Genomic DNA, 13,468 nt, shown 5'->3' on the forward strand with positions numbered 1-13,468 from the left:
TAAGTGAAAAAAGTGCAGAGACTTTATAGTAAATGACGTTTTGAGTAATAAAAAACATACAAATAAGCTATGTTTTATGTATTGTATTTTCAAAAACAATCAATGATAGAATTTTTTTAAAAAGTAATAAAAAAAATTACTGGGCTGGCCAGTTAGCTCAGTTGGTTAGAGCATGGTGCTGAGAACACCAAGGTCCAAAGTTCCATCTCTGATCTGGCCAGCTGCCAAAAAAAAAGAAAAAAAAAATTCCCAAGGGAAAAAACAGAAGAGGATGAAGCAAAGAATAATGGTGAGACTTCTTGGAATGTACTTTGTTACAAAGAGTGGTAGCCAGCATCCATGACAACCCCCAATGACTTCTGCACATGGACAGTATATGACCATGCATTGGTTTCCTCTACTCTTAGAAATTAGAAAGATGTAACTGCACAATACAAAAATGACCAACGAACAATAAATAAACACATACATGAGTATCCACTCCCTTGTGAGCCCACACTGAATAGGGATCACCAAGAGAATATTGCAGAAATGACAGTGACATTTCTGAGGACAGGTCATAAAAGACAGCCACCTTGTACCTTACTATCTCTAGATCACTCACACTGGTGGAAGCTGCTATGTCATGAGGTCACACAAGCATCCCTACCTATGGAGAGTTCCATGTGGTTAGGCACTGAATCCTCCAGCTGATTAAATTTCAGATGACTGTAGGCACAGCAGTCATCCTGACTGCAGCCTCATCAGAGACCCTGAGCCATAACTACCCCGATCCCTGACTCTTTGAAAGTGTAGGAGATGATAAATATTTGTTGTCTTAAGCATCTATATTTCAGTGTAATAGTTACATAGCAAAAGATAATATGTATAACTTTGACTTTGGAAACACTTAGGGGATGACAGCTATTGAAAAAAAAAAAAAGACAATACACGTAATCAAAAGCGAAGTGTGAACCTTGTTAGGCTACTGATTTGAACAACTGAAATAAAGAAATTTAGAAATCATTAGGGAAATTCAAATACAGGCTAGTACATGTTGATGTTAAGAATCACTGTTAAATTGGTTGGGTGTAACAGTGGCATGGAGGTCACAACTAAAAAAAAAAATGGAGGTTACATAAGACATGCACATTGAAACATCTGAGTGAAATGTGTTCAGAATTTAAAATACTCAAGAAAATTTTTAAAAAGGAAGGGGGAATAGATGAAAAAAGAATGCCAAAATATTAGGGTTAAGCCACATGATGGATACATGAAGAGTTGATTATTCTCTTGTGTATGTCTCAAAATTTCTGTAATAAAAAGACATTTTTAGTCTACTCAGGTTTTCATTACATTTGCATTTGATTTTACAGATTTTAATTATATCCTTTTTCACCTTTTTAGTTTATCAAACAGCAATACCTCCTGGTCTCTGGTGATTTTTAGTGCTCTTCCTTTCACTAATTACTTATTTTTGACAACTATATAACTACACATAGTTTCTAGTAACAGACTGGCTTTATCTGAAGAAGGGTAACACTGCCCACTTTGTTTTTTTTTAAGAGGTACTCAATATTTTGGTGATCCTTTTAACTGAACAACATATTAAGACTACAATCCTTGGGGGGAAAAATTCCAAGGTCCCTTTTATGAGATTCACATTTTATTTTATTTTAGATTATTACATATTATAAGAGACTACTATGTCAATCAATTATAAGTAATATATGTTTGTATTAATAATTCTGCTCAAACTAAACCAGCAGTTGATCTAAATAACTGGCAATATCAGAGTTATTATACATCAGAAAGTATTCATTAAAGTATCCTACAATACATCTCGGGAATCTACAAATAACTGATATAGTTATCTAGAGCTGCATCTTATTACAATAGCCACTACTGAGCACCTAAAATGTGGCTGGTCTAAATTGTGATATGCTATATGCTGTTTGAAGTGTTTCAAATCAGTGTCAATCCATAGTACAAAAAAAAAAAAACTTTTTAATAGTGATTACATATTGACATGTTGAATACACTGGGCTAAATAAAATGTATTATTAAAACTAATTTTAGGGCCAGCCCCATGGCTCACTCAGGAAGCTGCGGTGTTGGTAGCGCCGATGCCGTGAGTTCAGATTCTATATGGGGATGGCCGATGCGCTCACTGGCTGAGCGTGGTGCAGACAACACCAAGCCAAGGGTTACAATCCCCTTACCGGTAAAAAAAAAAAAACCAAAAAACTAATTTTACATTTAAAAAAAGTTTTTTAACGTAGCTAATAGAAACTTAAATTACATGTGGCTTCCACTGTAATTCTTTCGGACAGCACTGATCTAGAATTAGATCAATAGCTAATCTTTTGACTGATATCATATATTAACTGTAATTTTTTATATCTTATATTTTAATGTAAACTAAAAGTAACAGTACAAAAAGTCAGTTTAGTACCCAATACAAGACCTTTCCTTAGCAAGCTCAATTAGTAAACTTGGTTAAAAGAGACTAAAGAGACTAAAAATAAAGAAAACAATTATAGAATAAGTATTATCACCACAAATGCAGAGTGTATGGTGTTAATCTCATTCCTCTGGAAAAGGAAACTTGGTTGCTGGGGAACAGAGGTAGGAGAGAGAATTTTAACTGTATTTTACCTATTTTATTTCAATGAAAACAAACCCCTCACGGAATAAGTTGAGATATTACTAGCTAGTGGAGCCTTAAATCACATTCCTTTATAAGTAAAGAGCAAACATTATTTGGTACAATTACCCTTCTAACTGCCATTCTACAACAGTACATGGTGCTTAAAATAAGATTTTTTTTTAAAACAGATGGTTTTAATTCACCTGATAGCCATTAAACTCTCATCATATCCAAACTCTGCTTTTGCCTTGATATTTCAGCCGACATCTGCTTCAATTCTGGTCTGCTCTAGTTTTTGCAGTTGCATTTTGGTGCAGAGGAAGACTGTAACTAAAGTTGGCTGACAAAAGGCTTAAACAATAAAAAATTCTTCCCAAACCATTCATTCATCAGCAAAATGCCACCTGCTAGTATCAAATGACTAGTGTTCATTCATTCAATGGACAACTCTGAAAGCATCACCACAGGATGACAGGATTCTATTCCACAAGTGGTCAGTTCATTTTAGGCTATATATATATATATATATAATATATATATAATTTTTTACGTGATTGATAATCTCAATCACTTCTTCTGATGCTGAAACTATATCATACCACCACCTGATCCATTCATACAAATAGTTAGAGCACCACCTGGTGTTTGTTTTAAAGTATAATGTATGGTTTTAAAAGTCCTTACATGCATGACAATTCACAGAAATGTCTTAATATCTGGAAGGCACCCTAGAAATCGGTAAGTACTCAGCCATGTTCTGCAGAGGTCCAAGAGTTTCAGTGAGGCACTTCAATACCTGCTATCCCGACCTTGTGGTCCCTCATACCCTTCAACCACAGCAATGATGTTTTAAATACTGAGCTCTCAAATTATATTTCATTCACAACTGAAGACATTCTTTTGAAAACACTGTTTTAGTCTAATTTTCACATTTTAAAGTGAGAGAATATGAAAACTCAGAGAGACTAAATTACTCATCCAAGAATGCATTATAGATAAGAAAGGTTTAACTTAAAATACATTGCTTTTTTCCAGTAAAGACATATTGCTAACTCTATAAAAATTAAAGGGTTATTAATATTTCCAAAAAACTTAACTAATATGCTTCACTTCTACTTCTAAAATCTTTTTAAATTACAAAAATACACAGTTGCTGTGGGGAAGGGAGAGGGAGACACAATAACACATAAGTATTGTACCAAATAAAGTGTGAAATCACCTTTCCAAATTTCACCCTCCTCCCCAAGGGTCACCACTGACTAGTGACTGGTATGAATCCTTCTTGATTTTTCACTGTGTATTTATATTCATATAAACACTTTTAAAATTTTTTTTGTTTGTTTTCAATAATCGGAAGCATACCTGACATATTATTCCTTTTTTTTAAAAACACCAGATCATGCCAGTAAACCAAAATGTTTCACAGCTGTGTTCATAGCATGACTGCATATGTAAGCTGTTTACCATTACCACCATTGCTTCAACGAACATTTCTGCACATGTACCTTCCACACAGGTCCTCTAAACTCTATTTTACCTTCAATCTGACCTGCTTGTGTCTGAGCTCCTGTATATGGTGGCTGCTGTGGCTGAACTCCTGGTGGGTGAGCTGCTGAGGAGGAAGAAGCAATGCTGTCGGGTGTTCCCGAACGGTCTTCCGCAGGAGCACTGGGTGGCCCTGGAGAGTCATAAAAAAGTCAGTTTAGTACCCAACACAAGGCTTTTCCAGCAAACTCAATTAATATTTGGTTAAAAGAAAGTAAAAATAAAAGTACTATAGAATAAGTATATCACCACAAATGCAGCCTCTTAAATTGTGTACTTTATTTTTTCCTTTGCTCCAGTCCCTTAAGAATCCAAAGGAACAAACTGGAAATCCTTCCCTATAAAGCATGGAGTGCTATATTCCTGAGTCTTAACCACCCCAGGCAAAAATCAAAACTCAGGGGCTGGCCAGTTAGCTCAACTGGTTAGAGCACAGCCTTATAACACACACCAAGGTCATGGGTTTGGATCCCCATGCTGACCAGCCACCAAAAGAAAAAAAAAAAAAACCCCAAAAACACATCTGCAGTACCAACATCCCCCACCTTATGCAATCTATTTTACAGATCAAAAGTATCACTTCTTTCTTCAATGGGTTTCCATTGCCCATAAATTAAGTTCAACCCCCTAATTTGGTATTCAAGGGTCTAAACATTATTCCTCACAATCCCTCTTCTCATATGTACCCCTTCACCTAACATGACTTACTCCCTATTCCTACAATATATCTAATAATTTTTTGGCCTCTATTTCATTTATCACTGTTCCCTCCAATATGCCCTATATATTTAAATATAACATTCTTTAAAATTCAGTTATAATTCCACACTTCTAGTAAGCCTTCTTGACCATAAATACTTTTGTCCACTAGTGAACTTCTATATAGTTTACTTTTACTGTGGCCCATACCAACATCTACTTTGCATTTCTGAACAGTTCCCTCTTCCCTTAGACTGTAAGCTCTTTTGGCCAGGCTCCTGATTCTTGATTCTTTTTGTCTGCCTTACAAGGCCTAGCACTTTACCTTACACACAGAGCCACTCAAATTTTTCCAAAATAACGAGTATATATGTGAATCGAGAGCATTCACTACAATTCCAAAAAAGATACTCTGAAGACCACCATGGATGTGTCTTATTCCTCCGTGTTCTTTTTGTTTTGGCAATGTAGAAGTGGTATAAAAGCACAGGTTCTGGAGCTAGACTACCTAGGTTCAAATCCCAGTGCTGCCACTTCCTAGCTGTGTAACTCTGGGCATGTTATTCAATCTCTTTCTGTGCCTCAGTTTCCTCATCTATATAAGAGATATACTAATTCCCACTTCATAAGGTTACTATAAGGATTATGAGTTAATAAAAATTTATAAGTGCTTGTAAAAGTAATTATATAGCAAAAGCTTATAAAGGTGATTGCCACTTAGAAAATTCCATTACTTGCTATTATTAGCAGACTAATTTCCCTGAGGGCAAACACCTATCTTCTGCAGTGGTATATCCCCAGAACTTACCACTGTATTAGGCACATAGCTGGCAGCTGATAGTCCAGGTACTAATGAGAACCTAAACTAAGTACTATAGTTGTAATGCAAGAGAGACTGATGATTACCAGAGTAAAATGGATGATTGCTTCTGTCTATCAGCATTTTACTTACATTTTTATATATATGTAGATAATACATTCCTCCTATAAAAAACATTGCAAAAAACAATGCGCAATATATATAGTATATGTGTATTACTTTGACTCCTCTTTCCTCCCTTGTATGTAACTTACTAGTTAATGTTGCTCATCCCATCTTCATAATACTTTGTCCCTCCTCCCCAGTTTACAAATTCACTGTGGTAGCCAAGTTTTTTACTATACCACATCTGAAGAGCTACAAAAGTAACCTGGCTATTGTCTATGTATACAGTTTTTCCTACTACAATTCAACATAAAAGCTAACAGGAAAATAGGCTTCAAATAGTGTGAACCATATTAATCATATTATTCTGGTCTGGCATATACTGTATTCAAATCAAAATATTCAAGCATGACCTCATATCTAACTATCTACTCCTCTAAATAGAGGCATTTCCTGAAGTCTTAAACAATAAGTAGCTGAAATAACTCATATTTTAGTTGTTCTAAAAATGTGTTTTTCAGATGAATCACTTGTCTGATGTCTTCTTTTGCCAAGAACAAGCATCATACATAAATATTTGTCTCTTTTTTCCAGAATTTCACACAATTATCTTTAGTGAATGATCTCATAAAAGTCTCAAAGAAAAATAATAGACTGAATCCTATATTTCCAACTACTGACAATGGCAAAGTAAATTAGTCAAGTAAACCATCCCACAGGTAACCTAAACAAAACAGAAGAAGAAAACTATTTGAAATAACTGGAAGTCAATCAAATGTCGGCAGAACCAGAAAAGAGTTTACCCCAACTGAATGACAATGGATAAGAACTGTAAGCCCTAACCCCCGCAGCTCCAATGGCAGAAAACCAATGTGAACAACCTGATCGCTGGACAAGAACCTAGAAATTTAGAGGGAAAATCCCTAGAATGACAGCACACCACTGAATGGGTAAGACCTAAAATCTAACTAGGGGATATCACAAGAGGGTTTTGGGAAAAAAGCAGCACCTAGAGTTGAAAGGACTGAGCAGAGAGACATCAGCTGCTATACCCCATGGGGAGAAAAAACTAGTAGTTTGAATCTATACAAATTAATTCTCTGCTAGAGCAATAGTAACAAAAAATTCTCAAAAGAGCATATGGAATCCAAAGTCACTACAACATATTGACTACAATGTCCGGTTTCCAACCAAAAACTATTAGACATGCAAATATGTAAAGAAACAGGAAAATGTGATCCATGGCAGGGGAGGGAAGGGACAGTCAATACAAACTGACTGCAGATAGGCTCAGATGATGGATGTTGCAAGCAAACATTTCAAAGCAGCTATTATCAATATTATTAAAGAATTTTTTTAAAAATTCAAAGAATTAAAGAAAATTCAATCAATGTAAAGATAAGGAATCTCAACAGAAAAACAGAAACTATAAAAAAGCCTAATGGAAAATCTAGAGATGAAATTACAATTACTGAAATAAAAAATTCACTAGGAATATTCAACAAATTGAAAATGGCAGAAAGAATCAGTGACTTTGAAAAGAGTTCAATAAAAATCACCCAATCTGAAGAACAGAAACAAAAATGACAGAAGAAAAATGAAACTCAGAGACCCATGGGACAACATCAAGCTCACCAATGTATGTGTAATTAGCATGCCAAAAGAGAGAAGTAGGAAAAAAAAATTTTTTTAAATAATGGCCAAAAAATGAAGGAAGAATAAATCACAGTAAAGGTGATGTTTAAAGGTTAAAAACATATTCATATAAAAGCACTCTGTACACTAAAACAACTTAAGACAAGTCTCAGAGAGGCCTGCCCAACCACCTGAGCAGGAATCCAGGTGAGCATCATCCTGTGTGCAACCATGCTAGGCCCAGACCCAAGCACAGGAGGAGCCAGTCCACTGCCCAAGCAGGAGCCCAGGTTAGCACCGCCCCGCACAACACCACGCCAGGCCCAGACAAAAGCCCCAGAGGCTGGCCCAACACCTAACCAGGAGTGGAGGTGAGCATCATCCTGCATGCTAGCATGTGCCCAGACCCGAGCCCCAGAAAGACCCACCCACAGCCCAAGCAGGAGCCAAGGTGGTCTACCACAGGCACTGCCACACCTCCTGCCACTGCCAGGACAGCTCAACACCACTGCAGCAGCCATGACCACCCTACAGGCTGCATACTGCACACTCGAATGCACTGACACAAGAAGAGTCAAAAGCAAAGCCTACAAATAGAGGAGCAAGTCTTTTCCCTCACAGCCCAATACAGAATAATAGAAGAAACAAGTACCCTACCAGATGACCAACCATCAACGAAAAAATACTAAAACTGCAAATAAAAAACACCAAGGAACACAGTAATTCTCAAGTACCAGACCCCATAGAGCAGAAAACACTTGAAATGTCTGAAAAGGAATTCCGAGTAATGATCTTAAGAAAACTCAAGGAGATAACAGAGGACTCAATCAGAGAACACCATGCATGAAACAAGAAAAATATCCAGGATATGAAGGAGGAAATTTACAAAGAGATTAATACCTTAAAAAGAATGCAATGGAACTCCTAGAACTGAAGGATTCACTCAATGAAATTAAAAACAGAACCAAGGGTGTGAGCGGCAGGCTAGACAAGCAGAAGAAAGATCAGATCTCGAAGACGGTCCTTTTAAAATAACCCAGGCAGAAAAAATAAGAAAGAATTTAAAAAATGAAGAAAATCTAAGAGAGCTAGCAGACAACCTCAACCTCAGTACATTCAAATCATGGATATTCCACTGAAGGGGAGGAGAAAGGAAAAGGCATAGCCTATCCAAGGAAATAATAACAGAAAACTTCCCAGGAAAGGGAGAGATGCAGACCTTCAGATCCAGAAATCCCAAAGATCCCCAAACAGATTCAATCCAAAAAGGTCCTCTCCAAGACACACTGTAGCCAAACTGGCAAAGCTCAAGACAAAGAGAGAATCTTCAAAGCAGGAAGAGAAAAGCATCAAGTCACCCAAAAGTGAGCCCCCATCAGACTAACAGCAGACTTTTCAACTGAAACCTTACAGGCCAGAAGAAAATAGGACAATATATTCAAAATACTAAAAGAAAAAAACTGCCAGCCAAGAATTCTGTACCCAGCAAGGTTATCCTTCAGAAATGAGGGAGAAATAATGTATTTCCCAGACAAACAAAAATCGTGACCACCACATGACCAGCCCTGCAAGAAATTCTCAAAGGAGTCCTACATCCGGAATGTGAAAAATGATAATCACTATCACGGACACACAAGAAAAAGAAAAATCCACCATTAAAACAAAAATGCAAACAAGAAAAAGAAGCTAAGGCATGCCAACTCAAAAATCCAACTAACATTGAAGATGAAAAATAAAAGGGGAAGAAAGGAAAAAAAGATATTTAAATCATCATAACAAAAAGCAATAAAATGACAGGAGTAAAGCAATACCTGTCAATAACTACCCTAAATGTAAATTAATTAAACTCCCCACTCAAAAGACAAAGACTGACTGACTGGATTAAAAAGCTAGACCCAACTATATGCTGTCTTGAAGAGACTCACCTCACCTGTAAAAACACACACAGACTAAAAGTTAAGGAATGGAAAAAGATATACCGTGCTCATGCAAACAAAAAATGAGCAGGAATAGCTATTCTGATATCAGATAATATAGATTTTAAATCAAAAGCCATAAAAAGAGACAAAGGCCACTATGTAATGATAAAGGGATCTATACAGTTAGAAGATGTAATAATCATAAATATGTATGCGCCCAACATTAGAGAACCCAATATATACAGCAAACACTCTTAGACCTAAAAAAAGAGACAGACCCTAATATGATAATAGTGGGTTCCCTGAACACTCTCCTCTCTCAGTATGGGACATACCTTCCAGGCAACAAATCAACAAAGAAACACAGGATTTAAACTACACCTTAGACCAGGCTTCTTGTCAAGATGGTGGAATAGACGGTCCCTGGTGTCACTCTCTCCCATAAATCAACCAATTTACAACAATTAAAAAGCAACAACAGCCAAGCTGGGGCCACTAGAGCTTAGGGGAAGAGGAGGAGAGACCTATGGAATGCATGAAGGTGGGAGAAGCCACAATAAGAGAAAGAAAAAATCACATTGACCATCTCATGCTGCAGCCGCTTTAAGGCTGGAGCTGCTGAGTGCACAGAGCAGGAACCAGCAAAAGCCACAAGCTGTACCCTTTGGATGAAGTTGCTTAGAGGCGGCAGGGGGAAGAGAGCCTTGGTGGTCCCCAGGCCAGCAGTACCATCAATAGGGTTCCCACGGACCCACACAGAACCGAGGAGCCACAACAACTGAAAAAGGGGAGCCACTCAGAGGCCAGTGAGTCATCGCAAGGGACCAGAGCATGGTTCGTCCCATGGGAAGTGTTTGAAGCACAGGTGGTGGGAAAGACAGGCCCACTGATGGAACACAGGGACACAGCAAGGACAGCTGATCTGCCCCCCAATCAGTGCAGGACCACTCAAAGAAGACTGGTCAGGAATCCAGGATTGCAAGGGGTGCAGTATGATGAAAAGATTCAGGCCCAGACCAGTGTTTCTACATAACCCAGGTGCACCAGATTTCACCAGATCCGGAAGTACCTATAAAGTCAACCAATAAACCCTGAGCTACACAAAAAGCCTTCCCTACAGAATCAGCAAAGCAGCAATTTAACTCAACCAAGAGCTCACATACTGGTCCCCACAGGAAGTTCTCCCATTTTAGAAGTAAGCAAACAACAACAAATTAGTTCCAGCACAGAGTTTAAGTGGCAGGAACAGAAAATAATCCAACACAGAACTGAAAGAAAAAACAAAGTACCCACAACCAGAGACAAAGTTTGATAACTAGTAAAGGTCTCACTTCACCAAAGAACACTTATAACACCTAGAAGGACCAGAAGTCCCTGGACTACCAAGCCAGAAAGGGCGGAGGGCTGGGGGCCTCAGCTATGCCCCCCGACACCCACAACCAGTCCAAAGGATGGGCGCCTCGGGCCTTAGCCACACCCCTCTGGCAAGTGCAACCACCCCAGCAACAACCACCAAGCTGCCACAGGAAATGCCCTGGGCTCTCCAGAGGTAGGTCAGCGGGGGGCTGAAGGCCTCATGCACAATCCCCCCACACGAGCAACCAGCCCAGCGGTGACCACTGAGCTGCCGCAGGAGGTGCCCCAGGCTCTCCCAAGCCAGGGTGGTGGGGGGCCAAGGGTCTCGGCCACACACCCCCAATACTCAACCAGCCCAGTGATGACCAGCAAGCCTCAGCAAGAAGTGCCCCAGGTTCCTGAGCTGGGGTGGTGGGGGACAAGGGCTACTGCCACACCCCCTTGACATCTGCACCCAGCCTGGCAACAACCAAGCTACCACTAGAAGCCCACCGGTCTCCCCTGTGGGAATATGGAGGGTGCCATAGGCCTCAATCACAACCCTCCTCCTTCCCCTTTCTTTCCATCCCATTTCCTTCCCCCTTTCCCCTCTCCCTCTCCCTCCCAACAGCTCTATAACATCATAGAATGTAAAAAACAATATTAATAAATTTTTTAATTAAAATAAAATAAATAAGTAAAATAAAAAATAAACTACACCTTGGAGCAACTGGACCTGGCAGATATCTACAGAACACTTCATCCAACAACTATGGAATATACATTCTTCTCATCAGCTCACGGAACATCTCCAGGACAGACCACATGTTATGTCACAAATCCATTATCAGCAAATTTAAAACACTGAAATCATTCCAAGTATCTTTTCAGACCACAATGGGCTGAAACTGTAAATCATTAACAAGTGAAACTCTGGAAACAATACAACTGAATGGAAACTGAACAACAAGCTCCTGAATAACCTATGTGTCCAAGAAGAAATTAAATAGCAAATCAAAAAATTTCTTGAAACTAATAAAAATAAAGATACATCATACCAAAACCTGTGGTATACTGCAAAAGAAGTACCAAGAGGGAAGTTTATTGTAATAAACATTTACATCAAAAGAACAGAAAGGCTTCAAATAAATGACCTAACACTACACCTCAAAGAACTAGGAAAACAACAATCCAATCCTAAAAGTAGCAGGTGAGAAGAAATAATTAAGATCAGATCAGAATTAAATGAAACAGAGACCCCAAAAAATGATTTAAAAGATCAATGAAACAAAAAGTAGGTTTTTTGAGAAGATACATAAAATAGACAAACCATTATTAGCTAGGTTAACAAAAAGAGAGAGAAGACCCAAATAACAAAATAAAGAAATGAAAAAGGAGAGATTACAACCGATAACACAGAAATACAAAGAATCATTAGAGATTATAAACAACTGTACACCAACAAATACGAAAACCTGGAGGAAACGGATAAATTTCTGGACACATACAAACTACCAAGACTGAACCAAGAAGAAACAGAAAACCTGAACAGATCAATAACAAGCAATGAGATTGAAGCAATTATCAGCAATGCTGAGAAAAGCCCAGGACTGGATAGCTTTACCGCTGAATTCTATCAAACCTTTAAAGAAAAATACCATTTCTCTTCAAACTATTCCAATAAATTGAAACAGAAGACATTCTCCCAAACTCATTCTATGAGGCCAGCAAAACTCTGCTATCAAAACCAAACAAAGATACAACAAAAAAAGAAAATTACAGGCCAATATCGTTGATGGACATAAATACAAAACTCCTCAACAAAATATTAGCAATCAGAATACAGCAAAACATCAAAAAAATTATACACCACGATCAAGTGAGATTCATCCCAGGCATGCAAAGATGGTTCACCATACGCAGTCAATAAATGTGATATACTACATCAACAAAATCAAAGACAAAAAACATATGGCTATCTCAATAGATGCAGAAAAAGCATTCAATAAAATTCAATATCCCTTCATGATAAAGACTCTCAGCAAATCAGGTACAAAAAGAAATTATCTCAACACAATAAAAGTCATATATGACAAACCAATCATCAATATCATCCTGAAAGGGGAATAGCTGAAAGCTTTCCTCTTAAAAACAGGAACAAGACGAAGATGCCCACTCTCACCAATCCTATTTAACACAGTATTGGATGTGTTAGCCAGAGCAATAGGCAAGAGAAATAAAGAGCATCCAAATTAGAAAACATGAAGTCAAACTATCCCTGTTTGCAGACGGCATGATCTCACATATATAGAAAAACCTATAGACTCAACCAAAAAGCTCATAGAGCTGATTAACAACTTCAGTAATGTTGCAAGATATAAAATCAACACCCAAAAATCAGTAGCATTTTTATAGCCCAATAATAAACTAGCAGAAAAAGAAATCAAGAAACCTAGCCCATTTACAATAGTCACCAAAAAAATACAATAGCTAGGAATCAATTTAACCAAGGAGATGAACGATGTCTATAATGAGACTACAAAACACTACTGAAAGAAATTAAAAAGGACACAAAAAGGTGGAAAGACATACCATTCCCTTGGATTAGAAGAATTAACATTGTGAAAATGTCCATACTACCCAAAGCAATCTACAGATTCAATGCAATCTCCATCAAAATACCAATGACATTCTTCACAGAAATAGAAAAGGCAATCCTAATATTCACATGGAACAACAAAAGACCCTGAACAGCCAGAGAAATCTTGATCAAAAAAAATA

General features: G+C 37.8%; 1 protein-coding gene across 2 annotated transcripts in view; it reads right to left on the reverse strand.

Moving 5' to 3' along the window:
- TFG (trafficking from ER to golgi regulator) overlaps positions 1-13,468 on the reverse strand; it is a 44,053-nt gene that overhangs the window by 6,602 nt on the left and 23,983 nt on the right. The window contains exon 6 of one of the 2 annotated variants that reach the window (XM_063099408.1): positions 4,179-4,307. In XM_063099408.1, coding sequence (XP_062955478.1) covers positions 4,179-4,307 — 129 coding nt within the window. Of the gene's footprint in view, positions 1-4,166; positions 4,308-13,468 lie in introns of both variants that reach the window. The other variant, XM_063099399.1, reaches the window with a different exon arrangement.

Source organism: Cynocephalus volans, chromosome 1 (assembly GCF_027409185.1).
Source record: "Cynocephalus volans isolate mCynVol1 chromosome 1, mCynVol1.pri, whole genome shotgun sequence".
Taxonomy (NCBI): domain Eukaryota; kingdom Metazoa; phylum Chordata; class Mammalia; order Dermoptera; family Cynocephalidae; genus Cynocephalus; species Cynocephalus volans.